This window comes from Oncorhynchus kisutch, linkage group LG10 (assembly GCF_002021735.2).
Source record: "Oncorhynchus kisutch isolate 150728-3 linkage group LG10, Okis_V2, whole genome shotgun sequence".
Classification (NCBI taxonomy): Eukaryota; Metazoa; Chordata; class Actinopteri; order Salmoniformes; family Salmonidae; genus Oncorhynchus; species Oncorhynchus kisutch.
The window spans coordinates 59582149-59605526 of record NC_034183.2 but is presented as its reverse complement, the minus strand read 5'-3'; the positions used below and the strand labels follow the sequence as shown (position 1 = coordinate 59605526).

The window sequence follows — 23378 nt, the reverse complement described above, 5'->3', positions numbered from 1 at the left end:
AACCATTTAAGGTACAACCACAATCTAAGGGATGGGTGGGCCCATACAAACACATAAAACGTTAACATACAGTGGGGAGAACAAGTATTTGATAACCTGCAAAATCGGCAGTGTTTCCTACTTACAAAGCATGTAGAGGTCTGTCATTTTTATCATAGGTACACTTCAACTGTGAGAGACGGAATCTTAAACAAAAATCCAGAAAATCACATTGTATGATTTTTAAGTAATTAATTTGCATTTTATTGCATGACATAAGTATTTGATACATCAGAAAAGCAGAACCTAATATTTGGTACAGAAACCTACAGAGATCATATGTTTCCTGTAGTTCTTGACCAGGTTTGCACACACTGCAGCAGGGATTTGGGGCCCACTCCTCCATACAGACCTTCTCCAGATCCTTCAGGTTTCAGGGCTGTCGCTGGGCAATACGGACTTTCAGCTCCCTCCAAAGATGTTCTATTGGGTTCAGGTCTGGAGACTGGCTAGGCCACTCCAGGACCTTGAGATGCTTCTTACGGAGCCACTCCTTAGTTGCCCTGGCTGTGTGTTTCGGGTGGTTGTCATGCTGGAAGACCCAGCCACGACCCATCTTCAATGCTCTTACTGAGGGAAGGAGGTTGTTGGCCAAGATCTCGCGATACATGGCTCCATCCATCCTCCCCTCAATACGGTGCAGTCGCCCTGTCCCCTTTGCAGAAAAGCATCCCCAAAGAATGATGTTTCCACCTCCATGCTTCACAGTTAGGATGGTGTTCTTGGGGTTGTACTCATCCTTCTTCTTCCTCCAAACACAGCGAGTGGAGTTTAGACCAAAAAGCTCTATTTTTGTCTCATCAGACCACATGACCCATTCCTCCTCTGGATCATCCAGATGGTCATTGGCAAACTTCAGACGGGCCTGGACATGCGCTGGCTTGAGCAGGGGGACCTTGCGTGCGCTGCAGGATTTTAATCCATGATGGCGTAATGTGTTACTAATGGTTCTCTTTGAGACTGTGGTCCCAGCTCTCTTCAGGTCATTGACCAGGTCCTGCTGTGTAGTTCTGGGCTGATCGCTCACCTTCCTCATGATCATTGATGCCCCACGAGGTGAGATCTTGCATGGAGCCCCAGACCGAGGGTGATTGACCGTCATCTTGAACTTCTTCCATTTTCTAATAATTGCGGCAACAGTTGTTGCCTTCTCACGAAGCTTCTTGCCTATTGTCCTGTAGCCCATCCCAGCCTTGTGCAGGTCTACAATTTAGCCCTGATGTCCTTACACAGCTCTCTGGTCTTGCCCATTGTGGAGAGGTTGGAGTCTGTTTGATTGAGTGTGTGGACAGGTGTCTTTTATACAGGTAACGAGTTCAAACAGGTGCAGTTAATACAGGTCATGAGTGGAGAACGGGAGGGCTTCTTAAAGAAAAACTAACAGGTCTGTGAGAGCCGGAATTCTTATTGGTTGGTAGGTGATCAAATACTTGTCATGCAATAAAATGCAAATTAATTACTTTAAAATCATACCAATGTGATTTTCTGGATTTTTGTTTTAGATTCCGTCTCTCACAGTTGAAGTGTACCTATGATAAAAATTACACACCTCTACATGCTTTGTAAGTAGGAAAACCTGCAAAATTGGCAGTGTATCAAATATTTGTTCTCCCCACTGTATACTGTAACACTAGTAAAAACCATTTTATTCAATTCTATCAGTTTAATGATAATCAACTTTCTACCCATTGTTGTTGTTGTTTTCTCCTTTTAGGAGACCCACAAGAACCTTGTGGTTGAGCCCATAGTTACACATTGGCCAACCATCTAGCCTCATTGCAATGTTACGGACAGGTATGACAGACTACATGGGCTTATGGGCCCATCTGCAGGTAGACTCTTAGTCACATGTAGGGTCAAAATAGAACGCACCATGGATAATGACAAGCATTGCAAGACCAAGTCCCGGTTGGATTTGACGCGTATGGAGCTGTAACCTTGACCAATTCTCAGCACACAGTATAAACCCAAACCCTGTCAGCCAAATGATAGGAAAGTGAATTAGAGAAAAAGGGTCAAACACACAGGACATATGATGGATGGACAGTCGGGTGTGTTGCAGCAGACACACTGAGCTGAGGCTCTCAACTCAAAGTGGAAACAGACAACAGAGAAAAGTGCATAATACTGTACGTTGCGACACGTTTTCCTTTGAAATAATGATGTATTCACCAGATAAGCTGCAGGGAGAGGTAGGCGGAAAGGGCAATGGACTCACTCACGCTCCTTCTACTCTCTTACAGTGACACACACACACACTGTACATTAACCGAACTGTCTAGAACTGCATTGGAGAGTGGGTGGAAAGGTTTAAAGAGTACAGATACAGGCAAACCAATAGGAGCTTGTTTATGAGGTATGGAGATGGGTCATTCCACCAATAAAGCGCCTTTTGGGTTCACGTAACAGGTTGACTTTAAAATGAGGGAAATTGGAAACATTAATCATGAGAAATAATCATCTTCAGAAATGACTGTCAAAGCAACAAATTAACTACGGTTTTACAATGACGGTGAAAAATGTGGGGGTAAGTATTGAATTGAACAGATATAGAATTGTCCATCTGGTCTATATTAAAGGGTACTTAATTTAATATAAGAGGCTTTTCAAATGCAATATTGGTGCACAATTGAAGGTATCAAAGGGACTCAAAGGGCACTATTGGTGGAACGACCCAGAAACAGATTACGTAGCCTAAATGTATAGAAAGACTGTGATGAGATCAGAGTTGTTGATTTTATGGACAGACTAACATCTATAAGATCTCAAACAAGGTATTAAAGGCCCAAGGAAAACATCTATAGATATGGTAGAATTTAGGGGAAATGACTGATCTTTGATAATTCACCGTACAACTTGTTCAATATCCACCTCTATCACACACACACCGACACACTGTGGTGCAATGCTATGTATGAAAGACTAGGAATATGTGTGTTAACACCCACATTGAATGACAAAATGTGTGCACACATACCATTGAATCAATGACAAGAAAATGAAGAGCCATAGAGAGAGTTTGTGTGTAAGAGAGACACTGTACTCACCTAATTAACCCTTAATACTGAGTGATTCTAAATGTAATTGTGTTTGTAGATAGGAGAAATTGTAACAATCACAAATATATCACTAGAAGATAAAAGATGTTGAGTCCTTAATCCTTGATAGTAAAATCCCATTAAAATTCATGAGTAGAAAAAAAGTATTAAAATCAGCTTAAATCCATTTGGAAAAACCACCAAAAAGTCCTGAATTTCAATTAAGAGTTAATTAGAGGCTTTCATTTGGAGTCCAATCCGAGACAAGAGTAATTCCTCAGGAAAACAGCTACATCCAGAATGCATTTATCATTGTGAAGAATATTTTAAACATTTCTCATTCCCCAATATCTTCATATAATCATAACATTCTCCATCAAGAACAAAAGTAAATATAAAGAGGTGGAGAGAGAATGAATTGTGGTTTGCTCTACTTATCAATGTATATGTCTATTGCTGTGTTTAATACACTCTCTCTTTCCCTCTCTCACTCTCTCTTTCCCGCTCGCATTCCCTCTCTCACACCAAAAAGTCCGATTTTTGTTAGGTCGCAATAAACCCAATTCCCTACAACCTTTTCACCACCCTGCCTTCAACAGTTTTCTCCTCCTATTGCTAAACATTGTTCCAAAAATAACTACACTAAATTACCTGCCCCTTCAAATATATCACAGTAGTCCCAGTAATAACTTACAAAAATGATTCCCCATTTAAGGTAAACATAACTCTCAAATTATATCAGAAATACTAAATGACCCTCTGGGATGTGAATCATTTTCTGATGGCAAATGAAAAAGATGGAGCAACAAATAAAGAAATGAGTGGATATTTAAGTGTGTGCAGGGTGTAGGTGGAAAACAACCATGGGATAGACATGAACGGCCCTTAAAATGAGAGCGACAGATGAGAAAAGCATGAAAAAAAATATCCTCTGAAAGGTAAAGAATTGCAGCAAGGGTTTTAGTCCATTATGTTTGAGTGCTTGTGTGTGTGTCAGAGGGAGTGAGAGGCGAGGGGGTGGGGGTGTAGAGAGAGATGCATACACAGGTGACAGACCAGTAGAATGAGAAATGAGTGAGTATTAAGTGCCGAGCTACAGATGTTTGACAGTCTTCATCAGACAGCAGTCTTATGGTTTCATAAGAGGTGCAGGATGAGATGGGAAGAGTATAATATATTGGTTTATTCCTTTTTTTGCTAGATATGGAGTTCACCTTGGGACCTTGCATTAGTCTCCTCCTGTGTGTGAGTAAAATGATTCAATATAAGGAAACGGATGCAGTTACACATTTAATGGGAGAAGAGACTGTTGTGCAATACAGTGAGAGAAAATGTGCTCCTCTGAGAAGAGAGGAAGGCGTTGTAGGATGTATCACTGTGGTTTTGATGGAGGTCAAAAGCAAAAAGGTGATGTTCGGGATGGAGAGAAAGAGCATAGGATGGCATGTCATTAAAAAAAAGTACCAGCTGAATGATTTGATGAAAGAACCATTCCTCTAACAAGCCATACTGTGGATTAACGTGTGTGTGTGTGTGTGTGTGTTATGTGGATGTGTAACACACACAAAAATGCACACACAAACAGATTGAGACGGACACTAAACACTAAGAGACCTACCTATAAATATAAATAAGAATCCCCAAAATAGAGATGCAAAGGATTGTGGGAGACGAAAAGAGGTACAAAATAGGAAAAGGTAAAAACATGAAAAAGGTAAAATAGTGTCATCAACCAGTCTTTTCTGGTGGAAAAATCTGGATAATTGAAACACTGATGGATTCAAAAACTAGCCAAAGTTATGGGGTGGACAGTGAGTGGAGAAATGGGGGGAGGAGGAGCGTGGGTAACGGGGGAAAGATTGGGAGTCATAGGAATGGGAAGGGAAGGGAGAATGGATAAGGAATTTAAAAAAGAAAAATCTTTCCTTCCTTTTCTCGTTCATAAATAAAATAAATTGTAGACCAGGTAAATGGAGAAATAGATGAGGAGGCAGAGGACAGAGAGAGCAAGCAAATGAAAAGATAAAGCACCTCCCAGCAAGGCGATGAGGAAGAAGAAGAACAAAGAACGAAAGAAAAAAACAAATACTCCAGTAGCCTCCGTTTTTTCTTGTCTCTATGTGGAAGGGGGGAATGGCAGTTGCCAGTTATTCCCCCTCCCAGCTCATCTTCTTTCTTCTTTCAACAAAACAAGCCTCCCCATCCAGATGAAAACATGTTCTTTTCCTCTAGCTCTGGTCTAGTACATACCACTCACACAGGTTAGACATGTTGCAGTGGCTCATCAATATTGCTGACTGAAAAAGACATGGGGCTATAAGACAAGCATTGCCTGCCTTACTGAACTGAAAATGCTCTGTCCCCTCCCGCCTATCCCTGAGAAATCTGGGAGGGGAGGGAGGAGGGTCCTCTCGCAGAATTAGTATGCATTGAGAGAGGAGGGGGTGCCTTTCCAATAAATGTCTAGGAACCAGTGTTAGTGTGAATAAAACTGATAAGGGACTAGCTCCCCCTAGAGTCAAGTATCAATATACCAGTATAGTTTATAAACATTTTAATGAACAATTACAATAGTCTGCATATTTCTTGGTACTTAACCTTTCGGTCAATCTGTTGTCAAGTCCAATGCATTTATTTACATGTTTGTAACCAGCCATTAAGACTATCAGACAAAGCGATCAGCAGATAGTGTGTGAATTACATTGGGTCCAGGGGGGGTCCCCTGAATGAGACATGAGGCTCCCTAAATGCGGGGTCTCTAAATAATACTAATTGAACAATTATATTATTTCTTTAAAATGCCATTTGTACTGCGACAGAAATATTAAAATAAAACAAACAGCCCTGCCGGTCATGGTTTAAAATCTATATATCCACGTGGCTGCACTTGTCATCCCGGGACAGTCCCATCTCTCAGCCCCTTTTCAGGCATCCCAACTTTTCGTTCTACAAAAAAGGTCCTTTTGTCAAAGACGCATCAATTAATTCAGCCTACAAGAGTGTAGACCTAATGAAAAATCACAGAATGTCATTACAATTTTTGGTGTTTCGTAACGGATGTCTCTTCCCATTCATCTACTCATCAAATGTTAGGATGCTGGAATAATTTTGGACTAGACGAACACACGCAGGTAGCCTACTTTTTGAAGTTATTAGTTTGACAATATGAAAACATGACTAGTTCTGTTCAAGCCAAATTACAAAGAGGTTCAAAAAACATCCAATTACATCCATAGAAAAAAAATGACACAGGAGGCCCTAGATCATGTATCATTTAACTGTAGAACATGTCCTCCAGTGGCAGGAATTGAGCAGGAGGAAAAGAGGTCACATAGGCTTTGGCAGGTTCATGTCTAATGAGATGCAAAACTACTGTGTATTACCATATAATAACATGGTCATTCTGGCCTTCATAGTATGTTCTTTCAGTTAGACTGACAATTGCAATAAAAAGTTTGAGTTTTCAAATACCTTCAGGAAACTAGGAGAAGAATACTTTATCCATAACCTTTCAGAAACAGGACCAGGCCTTTTCAGGTTTGATTTTCAAATCCTCTCGTCCTGTGTCAAAGATACCATTTTGGTACAATGCTGCACCCATGTGGTCAAACACACGGCAGGCAGACAGTGGTCACATGGGGCCAACACATTTCACCAGGATGGGCAACAACATTTTCCAGTAACAAGTCACTCTTGTAAACACCTGGGCTCAAATATGATTTGAGTGCAAAATTCTGATAAAAAAATACCAAACACACATTCATTTGAAAATAGAGCAATTAGATTTGCCAGAAGCTTTACTGAACTTTTCACTTTGGCTACCTTGGTTACCAGAAGAAAAAATAAATAAATCTACAGAATCAATATTTCTCCTCGTTTTGACTTGACACAACAAATTAACTTAAATCTTATCATTTGGTTAAATTGGAGCTTTCGGTGAAGGGGACGTTAAGACGTCAGTGCACTGAGGCTCACAGAATGGTCCAAAGCGACCAAACACGTCCCTGGCACGGACTGCAAAGTAGTACTTGGAGCCAGAGACAAACTGTGTAAGTGTACAGGCCATGGGCAAAGCCAAGGCCTTCACCTCCCCGATCTTCTTCCAGAGTAGGGGGTGTGTGCTGGGGCCAGAGTGGTCCTGGTGGTAGGCGTATAGGTGGTAGCTGTCCACGGCAGCACAGCTCCTGTCTACCTCAATCACAGACCAGGAGAGCACGATGCCGTCATTCTGGCTCGGAACCCGGGTTATTTTGAGCAGAGGCTGCTGTGGAGGGCTGGTGCTGGCCGCTTCGAGGGGCAGGCTGATAGTTTGAGGTGGGACAGGCAAGGGGGGAAGGGGAGAGGGCTGGGGGCATGGTATGGAAGATGAAGAAGTGGTTGTTGCGGAGGCAATACTTTCAGATGGGGAGCCCTGAAAGATGAATTTGATCAACTTTCACATCCATTTTCTATGTTGACTCTCTTTGGTTGATTATAGGCCAATATGTACATTTTCTTCCAATTGGAAAACATTCTGGAACATGCAGTATTCTGTGGCTGCATTCCAAACACTTAAAGACACACCCTCTCCCCTCAGCCCTCAAATTAAATGGACACTTCTGATGACGTATCATGACATCTGACGAGTTGACACTTGCAGGTGCAAGGGGCGACGGAAGAAGAAATGTATTTTTAAATGTACCGCTCTTGCCCGGAAATGTGTCACTCGTTCATTTCATGGTTGTTTTCAGTCATCATGGAACCACTGGTAGCTGTTGTGTGTGCCTTATATGCGCTACAGTCAATTATGATTGCATTTCATAATCTTGGCTAGAAGACAACATCCCTGCAGACATCGAATGTTAGCCATCCTACTATATCAGATACATCGAAAATTACAATGTATAAGTGTGATGTCAGGGAAAGTTGTGCGCAAACTATTGTTTCCAAAAGCTAACCAAACAAAAACATCATTACTTTTATGATAAGTGTTTGAGCCGTCATGTGCATTAGTAGCAAAATGTCTAACTTGTTTACATTTGTTGACTACTCCATGTAATGTAATGTAGTTTAAGGTTAGGCGTTTCAGGCCCCGGAGTGAACATAATTGTACGAGAGGTCGACCGACTATGATTTTTCAATGCCGATACAGATTGGAGGATAAAAAAAAAAGCAGATACCGATTTATATACTGCTCAAAAAAATAAAGGGAACACTAAAATAACACATCCTAGATCTGAATGAATGAAATATTCTTATTAAATACTTTTTTCTTTACATAGTTGAATGTGCTCACAACAAAATCACACAAAAATTATCAATGGAAATCAAATGTATCAACCCATGGAGGTTTGGAGTCACACTCAAAATTAAAGTGGAAAACCACACTACAGGCTGATCCAACTTTGATGTAATGTCCTTAAAACAAGTCAAAATGAGGCTCAGTAGTGTTTGTGGCCTCCATGTGCCTGTATGACCTCCCTACAATGCCTGGGCAAGCTCCTGATGAGGTGGCGGATGGTCTCCTGAGGGATCTCCTCCCAGACCTGGACTAAAGCATCCGCCAACTCCTGGACAGTCTGTGGTGGAGTGAGCAAGACATGATGTCCCAGATGTGCTCAATTGGATTCAGGTCTGGGGAACGGGCGGGACAGTCCATAGCATCAATGCCTTCCTCTTGCAGGAACTGCTGACACACTCCAGCCACATGAGGTCTAGCATTGTCTTGTATTAGGAGGAACCCAGGACCAACCGCACCAGCATATGGTCTCACAAGGTGTCTGAGGATCTCATCTCGGTACCTAATGGCAGTAGGCTACCTCTGGCGAGCACATGGAGGGCTGTGCGGCCCCCCAAAGAAATGCCACCCCACACCATGACTGACCCACCGCCAAACCGGTCATGCTGGAGGATGTTGCAGGCAGCAGAACGTTCTCCACGGCGTCTCCAGACTGTCACGTCTGTCACATGTGCTCAGTGTGAACCTGCTTTCATCTGTGAAGAGCACAGGGCGCCAGTGGCAAATTTGCCAATCTTGGTGTTCTCTGGCAAATGCCAAACGTCCTGCACGGTGTTGGGCTGTAAGCACAACCCCCACCTGTGGACGTCGGGCCCTCATACCACCCTCATGGAGTCTGTTTCTGACCGTTTGAGCAGACACATGCACATTTGTGGCCTGCTGCAGGTCATTTTGCAGGTCTCTGGCAGTGCTCCTCCTTGCACAAAGGCGGAGGTAGCGGTCCTGCTGCTGGGTTGCTGCCCTCCTACGGCCTCCTCCACGTCTCCTGATGTACTGGCCTGTGTCCTGGTAGCGCCTCCATGCTCTGGACACTACGCTGACAGACACAGCAAACCTTCTTGCCACAGCTCGCATTGATGTGCCATCCTGGATGAGCTGCACTACCTGAGCCACTTGTGTGGGTTGTAGACTCCGCCTCATGCTACCACTAGAGTGAAAGCACCGCCAGCATTCAAAAGTGACCAAAATATCAGCCAGGAAGCATAGGAACTGAGAAGTGGTCTGTGGTCCCCACCTGCAGAACCACTCCTTTATTGGGGGCGTCTTGCTAATTGCCTATAATTTCCACCTGTTGTCTATATCATTTCCACAACAGCATGTGAAATTTATTGTCAATCAGTGTTGCTTCCTAAGTGGACGGTTTGATTCCACAGAAGTGTGATTGACTTGGAGTTACATTGTGTTGTTTAAGTGTTCCCTTTATTTTTTTGTGCAGTATATATACACACATACATACATATATACACACACACACACACACACACACAGTGGGGCAAGAAAGTATTTAGTCAGCCTCCAATTGTGCAAGTTCTCCCACTTAAAAAGACGAGGCCTGTAATTTTCATCATAGGTAAACTTCAGCTAATGACAGACAAAATGAGGGGGAAAAAAAATCCAGAAAATCACATTGTAGGATTTTTAATGAATTTATTTGCAAATTATGGTGGAAAATAAGTATTTGGTCAATAACAAAAGTTTCTCAATACTTTGTTATATACCCTTTGTTGGCAATGACAGAGGTCAAACGTTTTCTGTAAGTCTTCACACAATGCTGGTATTTTGGCCCATTCCTCCATGCAGATCTCCACTAGAGCAGTGATGTTTTGGGGCTGTTGCTGGGCAACACGGACTTTCAACTCCCTCCAAAGATTTTCTATGGGGTTGAGATCTGGAGACTGGCTAGGCCACTCCAGGACCTTGAAATGCTTCTTACGAAGCCCCTACTTCGTTGCCCGTGCGGTGTGTTTGGGATCATTATCATGCTGAAAGACCCAGCCACGTTTCATCTTCAATGCCCTTGCTGATTGAAGGAGGTTTTCACTCAAAATCTCACGATACATGGCCCCATTCATTCTTTCCTTTACACGGATCAGTCGTCCTGGTCCCTTTGCAGAAAAACAGCCCCAAAGCATGATGTTTACACCCACATGCTTCACAGTAAGTATGGTGTTCTTTGGATGCAACTCAGCATTCTTTGTCCTCCAAACACGACGAGTTGAGTTTTTAACCAAACATTTATATTTGGGTTTCATCTGACATTCTCCCAATCTTCTTCTGGATCATCCAAATGCTCTCTAGCAAACTTCAGACGGGCCTGGACATGTACTGGCTTAAGCAGGGGGACACGTCTGGCACTGCAGGATTTGAGTCCCTGGCGGCGTAGTGTGTTACTGATGGTAGGCTTTGTTACTTTGGTACCAGCTCTCTGCAGGTCATTCACTAGGTCCCCCCGTGTGGTTCTGGGATTTTTGCTCACCGTTCTTGTGAACATTTTGACCCCACGGGGTGAGATCTTGCGTGGAGCCCCAGATCGAGGGAGATTATCAGTGGTCTTGTATGTCTTCCATTTCGTAATAATTGCTCCCACAGTTGATTTCTTCAAACCAAGCTGCTTACCTATTGCAGATTCAGTCTGCCCAGCATGGTGCAGGTTTACAATTTTGTTTCTGGTGTCCTTTGACAGCTCTTTGGTCTTGGCCATTGTGGAGTTTGGAGTGTGACTGTTTGAGGTTGTGGACAGGTGTCTTTTATACTGATAACAAGTTCAAACAGGTGCCATTAATACAGGTAACGAGTAGATGACAGAGGAGCCTCTTAAAGAAGTTACAGGTCTGTGAGAGCCAGAAATCTTGCTTGTTTGTAGGTGACCAAATACTTATTTTCCACCATAATTTGCAAACATTCTTTCAAAATCGAACGATGTGATTTTCTGGATTTTTTTTCTTCTCATTTTGTCTGTCATAGTTGAAGTGTACCTATGATGAAAATTACAGGCCTCATCTTTTTAAGTAGGAGAACTTGCACAATTGGTGGCTGACTAAATACTGTTTTGCCCCACTATCTATCTATCTATATAATAATGACAATTACAACAATACTGAATGAACACTTATTTTAACTTAATATATCAATAAAATCAATTTAGTCTCAAATAAATAATGAAACATATTCAATTTGGTTTAAATAATGCAAAAACAAAGTGTTAGAGAAGAAAGTAAAAGTGCAATATGTGCCATGTAAAAAAGCTAACGTTTAAGTTCCTTGCTCAGAACATATGAAAGCTGGTGGTTCCCTTTAACATGGGTCTTCAATATTCCTGGGTAAGATGTTTTAGGCTGTAGTTATTATGGGACTATTTCTCTCTATACCGTTTGTATTTCATATACCTTTAACTATTGGATGTTCTAATAGGTACTTTAGTATTGCCAGCCTAATTTCGGGAGTTGATAGGCTTGAAGTTATACACAGCGTAATGCTTGAAGCACAGCGAAGAGTTGCTGGCAAATGCAGGAAAGTGCGGTTTGAATGAATGCTTATGAGCCTGCTGCTGCCAACCAACACTCAGTCAGACTGCTCTATCAAATCATAGACTTAATTATAATACACAGAAATAGGTCATTAATATGGTCAAATCTGGAAATTATCATTTCGAAAACAAAACGTTTATTATTTTAGATAAACACGGAACCGTTCCATATTTTATCTAACAGGTGGCATCCCTAAGTCCAAATATTTCTGTTACATTGCACAACCTCCAATGTTATGTCATAATTATGTACAATTCTGGCAAATTAATTACGGTCTTTGTTAGGAAGAAATGGTCTTCACACAGTTCGCAATGAGCCAGGCAGCCCAAACTGCTGCATATACCCGGACTCTGTTGCACAGAACGCAAGAGAAGTTACACAATTTCCCTAGATAAAATAAATTCATGTTAGCAGGCAATATTAACCAAATATGCAGGTTTAAAAATATATTGTGTATTGATTTTAAAGGCATTGATGTTTATGGTTAGGTACACATTGGTGCAACGACAGTGCTTTTTTTGCGAATGCGCTTGTTAAATCACCCATTTGGCGAAGTAGGCCATGATTCAATGATAAATTAACAGGCACCGCATCGATTATATGCAACGCAGGACAAGCTAGATAAACTAGTAATAATTGCCAACCATGTGTAGTTAACTAGTGATCATGTTAAGATTGTTTTTTTATATATAAGAGAAGTTTAATGCTAGCTAGCACCTTACCTTGGCTCCTTGCTGCACTCGCATAACAGGTAGTCAGCCTGCCACGCAGTCTCCTTGTGGAGTGCAATGTTATCGGCCATAATCGGTCTAAAAATTCTGATTATCGATTGTTACGAAAACTTGAAATTGTCCCTAATTAAAATCGTCCATTCCGATTAATCGGTCGACCTCTTAAATTGTACACTTGCAAACGCGATCAAAAACGAGGGCTGAGGGGCTTCCGTTGCCAACTTCTCTTGCTTGGCTAATAATTTGGACCGACAACAAAGATGGCCACGGGGATTCCCCCAATTGCATAAGGCAAGGGTAAGTGGAGGAGGGTGTGTCTTTTCTAAGTTTAAAACGCAGCCCATGTATTGAAAGACGGTTGCTCGGCTTTCAAATATTTGGTAGTCTCACCTGCAGAGGGCGATGATAAACAGCATGCGGAGATCCAACAGCTGAAGTCTGACCAAGAGATGACCTCACTGAAACAATAAATAAAGAGAAAAACAATCTGGGTATTCTGTCAACATAACCACAGACAGTGTTGGCACAAGACACCACATACCGGCCTGTGTGCCGACTGAAGTGGAGGTGGCTGTTTGCTGTGTGGCTGTTGTTCGCTGACCCGCTGTTGAAGGCGAGGGTGAGGCCTTCAAAGCCACAGGAGCCTTCAGCACTCCAGTAACTGCACACAACACATGGGGACAACTTCAGGAGATGTACAACTCACTGCACTTCTGGCCTCTATAATAATAATCATAAAATACTGCTCACCAAAAGGAAGAGGGAGGGAAAGGAATATCAATCTTACCTAGAACATCGTCATCATCATCCTCCTCCTCTGTCAGGTCTATGAATGCTTCTGATTTGGCAGGGTGAGATGCCTGCGTGGAGTCTGAATGAGTATTTGTAGATTCACTACCTACATAGGAGAGTGTAGGAAAACACAGCTTCTCAGAATGACACTGAGAATCTGGGCAAAACAAACTACTTACATTTACTCTTCCAAGATAACAAGCCAAACTTCTGAGGTGTAAGCTAACCTGTTTTTGCAGGCACCTGTGGTACAGGGGAAGCTAGTTGTGCTGGGGCAGCTGGATGCACAGAGGCAGCTGGTCGCACAGAGGGTTGAGTGCCTGTGGTGGCTGGCATTGAGAAACTTGGTAAGGATGAAGTGGAGTTCGCCACAGACACAAGCCGAATGGACTCACAGACGGAGACAGACACACTGGAGCTGGGCCTGCCGACTGTCCCAGTGGCTCCAGGGTGGGAGATATTGGGTGTGGCCCTGGGTGTGGTTATGGTTGTGGCCCTGGGTGTGGTTGTGGCCCTGGGTGTGGTTATGGTTGTGGCCCTGGGTGTGGTTATGGTTGTGGTTGTGGCCCTGGGTGTGGTTATGGTTGTGGTTGTGGCCCTGGGTGTGGTTATGGTTGTGGTTGTGGCCCTGGGTGTGGTTATGGTTGTGGTTATGGTTGTGGTTGTGGCCCTGGGTGTGGTTATGGATGTGGTTGTGGCCCTGGGTGTGGTTATGGATGTGGTTGTGGCCCTGGGTGTGGTTATGGATGTGGTTGTGGCCCTGGGTGTGGTTATGGTTGTGGTTGTGGCCCTGGGTGTGGTTATGGTTGTGGTTGTGGCCCAGGGTGTGGTCATGGTTGTGGCCCAGGGTGTGGTCATAGGTATGGCCCAGGGTGTTGTTGTGGTTATGGTTGTGGCCCTGGGCATGGTTATGGGTGTGGTTATGTGGGACGTTGTGGCAGCTGGTGAGTCAGTGGGTGTAGTCGTGGTTGTGGGTGTGGCAGCGAAATGAGATAAGAGGGCAGAAGCAGAGGGGGGCTTGGGAGCAGCAGGGGTGTAGGGAGTAGTCCTCTGCAGGAGGAAGGCAGTGGTGGGTGTCGTAGTGGAACTCGTCATGGCGGGAAGTGCGCACACTGGGATTAGCTGGGAGTTGGTTGGGTTGGTAAGGATGGCTGTCCCTCCACCAGGCAGCTGTATGAGGAATGACTGGAGAGGGAAGGCGGACGGGCCGGGTGCTGGGGTAACACAGGTGCTCAGCATCAAGGTTTGGGATGTGGGTTGAGATCCGGCTGAGGCTGTGGAAGAGGGGGAAGGTAGCAAGGGGGCTAGTGGAGGAGAAAGAAATTGAGAAGAAAAAAAATGTTAAAGGAAGAGACTGTATACAATGATATTATTAGTTGGTTAAAGAAAACACACAGATTAAGATGAAGAGAAAACTCCCTCCTGCTCACCTGTGGGTACAGGACTAGGGGTTTGACAGCCCTGATCAGTACATACAGGAGTAGGGGTTTGACTGCTCTGATCATTAGGCTTTGGATCCGGTATGTTGTTCCCCATTGTTCTGTTTATAAGGAGGAGAGGAAATGATTACAGGCAGAGGATTCAGGAAGCTGATCAAAAGGCTGCTCAGTGGAGAATGATGGTGAACACAAACATAAGTGGATGCTGAGAGATACAGTATGACGTCACTGTGCATCCAATCAATTGCTTTTATCCCAAATAACTCAATGACAAATTGAATCTTCGTTGTCAATGCACCTATTTCTTTGGGTTACCCTCTGGTGAAATGTTTTTTTCCTCTGATTAATTGGGACACGCTGCTACACTTCAAATCATTGACTTACCTCAGGTCATGAATTCCTGATCCTGCTTGGGTGGTTGCTGTGGCAGAAGTAGAGGTAGGTGGCAACAGTACCTGATGAATATAGGGAAGAGCACTTTGTATAGAGTTCCAATGGTACCATCAATCTTTCAAAAAAGATCTCTCTGAAATCACAGTCATCATTGAAAGATCAATTGCCTCCATTTTCACTCACCTCTGGAAGTTTCTTGGCATTCTCCCTGGCCTGGATGGCAGTTCCAACTTTCTTAGAAAGTCGGCCAATCTTTGCCTGAAAGGGCACACGTGGAGCATGGATTTGCTTGTCTAATGGGCAATACATTCCAATGTCTTTATCCTAGATTACCCTGTTTGTGTTTTATTTCTCATCTTCTGACAACTGACCTGCAAGCTCTTGAGTGCACTCGGGTGCTTTTCTATTTTGTCCAGTCTGTCTCTGAGCCCCTGAAGACTCTTGTCAAATAGTGTGAGCTGCAGAACACACAACTGCTCCTCAACAAGCTGCTGCACCACCTACAGAGGACAGGGATTTTAATGGGCAAGTGAGGAAAAAAGATGGAAGGTTATTTTATTTGTTTAACCTTAAAACCAGTCCAATGGAGATTTTTTAAATAAATAACACGAGAAGGTAGCACCAATAAAATAAAATTGTCAAAAATATGCCATGCAACTCAGGATACATGACTACAACTTGGGAACTGAGACATGGTTTCTTTAAATAAATAAATAAATCAAACATCTCAATGAAGGACAAACCTTCTTTAGCTTGTGTTGCCTTTCTGCGCTCCCACTGATCTTCAGCTCCACATGAGCCTCCACCTCCTCACAGTCTACTCTGGGCCTCTTATGATGCCTCTCCACCACTTCCAAGTCTCTTTCTCCCTGCTTTTGACCACCATCCTCCGAGTCTCCAGACAAGGATCGTTTCTTCTGTAGAGCAGCACACTCCTCTTCTTGTTTAGAGAGAACACAAAACATTATAATATCAAAACACCGCTATTATCGAAGCTAACATCTTGAAAAAAATAATCTCCGCTAGCCAACAGGCCAGTTGAAGTCAGAAATATGACCAATTCCTGCAACCTAGCTAACATATGAACTAAACTTGACATAATCACTTTGGTGCTTCAGTTGGGATTGGAAAAGACTATAGAATTACCTTCATCAATCTGAAGGGGCATTGGTGATGAAGGGGACAGACAGTCAACTGGAGCACCACTTTCAAATTGTTCTGGCTTCTCCATGTTAACCTCAACTTTTTCTACATTTCCTTCACTTTCCCTCTGTTCCTCCTCTTTATCACTCTCATCCTGGACATCATCATCTTCACTAAGCACCAGGAACCCTGGCCTGACCTCCTGGTCTGACTCTGCCGTGTATGATGGGGAGAGCGAAGGGGAAGAGACAGACTCTACACCCGTGTTGGAGGGCAGGAGGAGGGAGGCAGCAGGGTTCAATATGGGCACTGTGTCCGGAGTGGTACCTGGTACCAGGTCTACTTCCATACCATCAACCTCACGCTCTCTTACTGCTACTGCTTTCTCTGAACTCACAGGAGAGGAAACAATAACATCCTCCTTGGAATTTCTATCCACCTTTCCCAGTCCATTCATTTTGTCTTCTACCTCAAGGCTGGGTAATGTAGACTCCTTGTCCCCCTCTCCTTCTTCCTGAACATCTTTTACATCAGAGTGTATGTTCTGTGATGAAGAAACCAGTAATTCAGAGGCTGTTGGTTCCTCAGAGGTCTCAGTGGTTAGGGATGTGGCCGTCAGGGAGGATGGGGCATGAGTGGTGGAATGTGTAGTTCCATGTATTTCTTTATCTACTTCCATAGACACATCTTCACAGTGCTTCCCATTTACCATTACTGGCTGAGGTGGGGATGGCAAAGAACATGGAGAGGAGAGAGTGGTGTGAAGGGATTCCAGTTGCTGTCGATCGCTGACTTTCATAGTCTTTTTTGCTCTGAAAATTTTCCTCAGGGGTTCCTCTGCGACAGCAACATCCATGCTTGATCTGAATGGTGGTGGAGAAGAACGAGCAAAAGAATGTCAATCATGTACAATTCTGTTTTTGTTTTACTCTACTTATTTGCATTTGATTCATGCAAATTAAAAACAAACATTTTCATTAATCTCTTCATTAATGAAGTGTATTAAATTCAAATAGAAGTGGGAGCACTGACTTTCCCGTACACACTATTGTTGAAGTACAAGATAGGACACACCCACAATCATGCAGCTGCACCTCCTCCTCTTTACACCCTGTCAACTCTGATTGGTAGAGTGCAAAGCCTGCCAGGCAACTCAAGCAGGTGATTGATTCAGTGACGGGTTTCAGGGCCTGGTGGGAGGTTTCTGCACCGGGTGAAAAGCGATTGCATTTGTTTTGGAACGGGGCTGCCTCCTGGGCGTGAGCCAGGTGCCCTGCTCTGCCCAACGGTACCTCCCCCAAAAAAAATTGGGTTAAGCAAGTGAAGTAATGAGTAGGATTCTGTTTTCACATGCAAATAAATAAATGTATATATATATATATATATATATATATAAAAACACTATCTGCCTTCCCAATGAAAGCTAGTTTGAAAATTATGACGTTCCATGCAAAAGATGTTTCTGAACGATGCACCATGCTGCTATGTTGACAGCATGAGTATGCAGCCCAGACTACTGTTCCATTTGAGAAGGGTGCTCCTCCCACACCGCTTTTGACCTTTCATGTCACCTAGCAGCATTCAGCATGAGTGCTGTTGTCAGCATGAAGCCCAGACTACTGTTCCATTTGAGAAGGGTGCGCCTCCCACACCGCTTTTGACCTTTCATGTCACCTAGCAGCATTCAGCATGAGTGCTGTTGTCAGCATGAAGCCCAGATTACTGTTCTATTTGAGAAGGGTGCTCCTCCCACACCGCTTTTGACCTTTCATGTCAACTTGCAGCATTCACAGAGGCTGCTAGTTTCTCCAAGCCTGCAGGCGAGAGAAGGAAGGATACAAGAACCCTACCCTTCACTTCACTTGCAATAGCCAACAGCCTGGAAACCTGACGTTGAATTTCATGGAAGCACGCACACAAGATGAAAATACATGTATGCATGCATACTTGCCAGGCTCATGCTTACATGGTTCTGTGCATGCTTCAGGTGACAAATCTGAACATTCTGCCAGCACTTTGAAAAGTAGATTAAACTATACTTTCCTGTAGATATTGTCTCTCATTCCTACCTGCAAACAGACCAACCACATGGACAACCAGTCAAGTTAAACTACAATTGTATTCAACATTCTGGCTTGTAGAGGTCGTGAGAGGAAACTTTCCTGATCCAAACACTAATTTATGCCCAACGTAAATTTCCATTAAATAAAACATCAGGTTTCCAGGCTATAGCCAACTAAGTGGTAAGTTCTGCATATACTTACCACTGCCTCATCAAAATAGGAATGAAAATAGGAATGAAAACAAAATCAATCAAATAACCTTGCATAGTGCCATGCCATCTTAGCCATGTCATCTTGACAAATTTAGGACAGCTCTTAGAGCCAGTAAGATTGTTTTTTAAAGCAATAAAATAAACCCCATTGAGTTGGAAGAATCTGTAATGACATTAGTACACTTTTTCAAAGATTAAATCATGGAATGTCATTCCTTAAACTGCCCCATCATAAATCCAGTACTACCTGCAGCTGGAAATGTAATGCGATGCATTTGCTCCATGTAAAGTTTCCGTTTAGGAAGGTGGAGACTTTACAGTCTCTAATATTTTTTTCTGAAAATTCCCCCCCCAGAACCTAACTGAGCATTTGATACAATTATTATTATGATTAGTTCTGGGATTCAGAGATTCACTCCATGTGCCCCCTCTGACAGTATGGGCCTGAATTGACTTGTCAAAACCAAGGGTATGGGGTAATTCCCCTATGATCACATTCATGGAGGATTCCCTTTGCAGTTGGATGAAATTCTATTTAGCCCAGTTAACTTACCTTGTGAAAGGAGGCAATTAAATGTGCCTGTGAAAGGAAGCAATTAAATGCACCTGTGGACACTCAGACTAAGTATCAATGGCTAGACTAAGTACGAGATTGAGACTATCAAACTGCACACCTGAATTTAATTTCATACTAATTGATTACTTTTGATTCGTCGCACCAGGTGTTGGCTAAGTGAAGGAAGGCGTGGCCAAACTAGTCTTACAGTGTTTGTCACAAAGCAGAATCAATATTAGCCAGGTAACTAACAAACTTTCAGATATAGTGGTTTGTTTTCTGGTTTATTAAAAAAGCTCAAGTAAATGATGGATTATTGAGAATATTGAGTCGGTACCATTTACATTTCAAGTCAATCTTTCTCAGTTAGCTGGCTAAATCATCCATCCTGACATTACTTAAGAGGGCCATGGAGTACACAGGCTTTTGTTCCAGCCCAGAAATCATGACACACTCCTGTGCCTCAAACAATTAAGTTGAATATTGTGATATTTCAATTATGAAGTGGTATATTACACACAATGATTTGTTTTGCATTGACAAAATTAGATCTCTAATAGCACATGTATAAGAAGACTGGCCGTAGGAACATTGCCCTTGAAGTCAAGATGTGCAGGATCTGATGGCTTGGACACATTTTGACGGACAGTGGTAGCTGTGCTGGAGTAGATTGGTCTCATGGGACAGGGCACGGACTGTGGCAAGGCACTCAAGCAGTAGAAGGACTAAGTAAGTTATGTAAATTTAATTCCGTCAAAATGCTGCGTTAACGGACCTACAATTGCTACATCAGTAAGTTATGTAGATGCCTTCAATGGCCTCGCCATTTACATAAAATTATCCATTCAGTGAAGTTTAGACTAAGATTTAAAGTATATCTTAATGCAGTAACTCAATGTTAAACACGTGAGGTCACTCACCCTTTACATCCAGTTTCAAAACAGGATCCTGTAGTGACCAGAACTTGCTAAGTGCTAAATTGAATCAGCAAATGCTAACTTGCACAGTCATTTAACAACCTAACTTGACCTGTCTCTTTATCCTGTCTGTTGTCACTGATTGGGAGTGAATCACAACCACTCAAAACCAGCACATTCTTAGTATGTGCTAAACTTCCCTGCCCACATTCGTATGTTCTAAACTCCACAGCTAGCCTATTCAGTCCGTCAATTCGCTCTCCCTCTCAAACAAAGCAGGAAGTGTGATGGGGGAGGGAAATCCAGACAGATGAAGGCGGGGCTACCATTTTGGGGGAAACTGCAGAAATGGAAACAGGTGTTTCAAGGCACTTTCAATTGCACCATTCTTCATGAAAAGGAGTCGTCTACATTTTTTAGCAACTCTCATGCTCCGTGTAACGGATGTGAAACGCTAGCCTAGTTAGCGGTGGTGCGCGCTAAATAGTGTTTCAATCGGTGACGTCACTTGCTCTGAGACCTTGAAGTAGTGGTTCCCCTTGCTCTGCAAGACCCGCGGCTTTTGGGTAACGATGCTTCGTGGGTGACTGTTGTTGATGTATGCAGAGGGTCCCTGGTTCGCGCCCGGGTATGGGCGAGGGACGGTCTAAAGTTATACTGTTACATTGATGCTGTTGACATTCGGAAAAGGAGGAGGTCAAAAGGGGGGTGAGTGTAACGGATGTGAAACGGCTAGCTTAGTTAGCTGTGGTGCGCACTAAATAGCGTTTCAATCAGTGACGTCACCATGGTTAACGATGCTTCGTGGGTGACTGTTGTTGATGTGTGCAGAGGGTCCCTGGTTCGCGCCTGAGTATGGGCGATGGGTTGGTCTAAAGTTATACTGTTACACTGGTGCCGTGACCCGGATCACTGGTTGCTGCGGAAAAGGAGGAGGTCAAAAGGGGGGTGAATGTAATGGATGTGAAACGCTAGCTTAGTTAGCGGTGGTGCGCACTAAATAGTGTTTCAATCGGTGACGTCACTTGCTCTGAGACCTTGAGGTAGTGGTTCCCCTTGCTCTGCAAGGGCCGCGGCTTTTGTGGAGCGATGGGTAACGATGCTTCGTGGGTGACTGTTGTTGATGTGTGCAGAGGGTCCCTGGTTCGCGCCCAAGTATGGGCGATGGGACGGTCTAAAGTTATACTGTTACATTGGTGCCGTGACCCGGATCCCTGGTTGCTGCGGAAAAGGAGGTGGTCAAAAGGGGGGTGAATGTAATGGATGTGAAACGCTAGCTTAGTTAGCGGTGGTGCGCACTAAATAGTGTTTCAATCGGTGACGTCACTTGCTCTGAGACCTTGAAGTAGTGGTTCCCCTTGCTCTGCAAGGGCCGCGGCTTTTGTGGAGCGATGGGTAACGATGCTTCGTGGGTGACTGTTGTTGATGTGTGCAGAGGGTCCCTGGTTCGCGCCCGGGTATGGGCGAGGGGACGGTCTAAAGTTATACTGTTACATATGCTCATGATACAAAACAGTCCCATCTCAATCCATCCCGCATTGTGCTTCAGGCAATATTATTATATTTTATTATTATCCTGAATATTGTCCCCACTCATTACTAACTTGTGATGAACTATACCCAGAGGGAAATGAACTATACCCAGGGGGAAATGAACTATACCCAGAGGGAAATTAACTAACATGATTCAAAACCATCTCATATTGCCTCTGCATGTTTACTACTACTTTTTCTTACTGTTTGATTAGTGCTAGAATATTTGTATGCATCCTATAATGTATACTTTTCAGTCGATAGTTTAACACAAATAAGCCTACAGTACATCAACAGCCTAGGTTCTGCAACCTCATTATGCATGTCAAGCTTTTCAGTCAGCCATTTTGGCAGCTGTCAGAAGTTTTAATTGATTAAATTAAATATTCTAGCTAGGTATCATGTCATTATGAATGAACGACTATAGGCTAAAACAAATATCTTACACAGCAACAATCTCCACAACATTTGGCTCAATTGGAATTACTTATCTTGGACATCAAGTGAGAATCATTGTTTTTATTTGTCATACATTTTCTGCTCGCTGCCCATTCAAACATGGGCAACACAAGTAATCAAGCTATGAATGAGGGATAGAGCAATTGAGATCCCAATAAAGTAGGCTATTGGCCATACAGCTGGGTAGGGCCGGACGGACAGGTTTTTAGAAATGTTTGCCCATTTTTTAATAATAAAAAAGAAATGCCTTATGTAAATATGTTTTCAGACCTTTTGCTATGAGACTCAAAATTGAGCTCAGGTGCTTCCTGTTACAATTGATCATCCTTGAGATGTTTTTACAACTTGATTGGAGTCCACCTGTGGTAAATTCAATTGATTGGACATGATTTGAAAAGGCCCACACCAGTCTATATAAGGTCCCACAGTTGACAGTGCGTGTCAGAGCAAAAATCAAGACATGAGGTCGAAGGAATTGTCCGTAGAGCTCTAAGACAGGATTGTTTCGGCACAGATCTGGGGAAGGGTCAGCATTGACGGTCCCAAAGAACACAGTAGCCTCCATCATTCTTAAATGGAAGAAATGTGGAACCACCAAGACTCTTCCTAGAGCTGGCTGCCTGGCCAAACTGAGCAATCGGGGGAGAAGGGCCTTGGTCAGGGAGGTGATCAAGAACCTGATGGTCACTCTGACAGAGCTCCAGAGTTCCTCTGTGGAGATGGTTGTCCTTCTGGAAGGTTTTCCCATCTCTGCAGCATTCCACCAATCAGGCCTTCATGGTGGAGTAGCCAGATGGAAGCCACTCCTTAGCAAAAGGCCCATGACAGCCTGTGCCTAAAGGACTTTTAGACCATGAGAAAAGAGTCTCTGGTCTGATTGAACTCTTTGGCCTGAATGCCAAGTGTAAGGTCTGGAGGAAACCTGGCACCATCCCTACAGTGAAGCATTGTGGCGGCGTCATGCTGTGGGTAGGTTTTTCAGCAGCAGGGACTAGAAAACTAGTCAGGATTGAGGGGAAGATTAACGGAGCAAAGTACATGAAAGAGCCTTGCTGAAAACCTACTCCAGAGCAATCAGGACCTCCGACTGGGGTGACGGTTAGCCTTCCAACAGGACAACGACCCTAAGCACACAGCCAAGATGACACAGGAGTGGCTTCGGGACAAGTCTCTGAACATCTCTGGAGAGACCTGAAAATAGCTGTGCAGCGACGCTCCCCATCCAATCTGACAGACCTGGAGAGGATCTGCAGAAAAG

The 23378-nt window shown here is 43.5% G+C and overlaps 2 protein-coding genes across 2 annotated transcripts in view; both read right to left on the bottom strand.

Moving 5' to 3' along the window:
• The window catches only part of LOC116375878 (glutamate receptor ionotropic, NMDA 2B), a 44128-nt gene extending 38606 nt beyond the window's left edge, over positions 1 to 5522 (bottom strand). The window contains exon 1 of the mRNA XM_031834348.1: positions 4696 to 5522. The gene's annotated coding sequence lies outside the window, so the exon portion shown is untranslated. The remainder of the gene's footprint in view (positions 1 to 4695) is intronic.
• Positions 5523 to 6840: 1318 nt separating this feature from the next.
• On the bottom strand, positions 6841 to 17684 carry LOC109891964 (activating transcription factor 7-interacting protein 1). Its single transcript, XM_031834329.1, has 12 exons — positions 17455 to 17684; positions 16384 to 17243; positions 15981 to 16177; positions 15609 to 15737; positions 15421 to 15495; positions 15229 to 15299; positions 14836 to 14945; positions 13633 to 14709; positions 13401 to 13511; positions 13155 to 13274; positions 13004 to 13071; positions 6841 to 7488 (listed from the first exon to the last, which is right to left on the bottom strand). The coding sequence occupies exons 2-12, from the start codon at positions 17234 to 17236 to the stop codon at positions 6997 to 6999; spliced, it is 3303 nt and encodes a 1100-aa protein (XP_031690189.1). The 5' UTR covers positions 17237 to 17243; positions 17455 to 17684; the 3' UTR covers positions 6841 to 6996.
• Positions 17685 to 23378: the final 5694 nt, after the last annotated feature.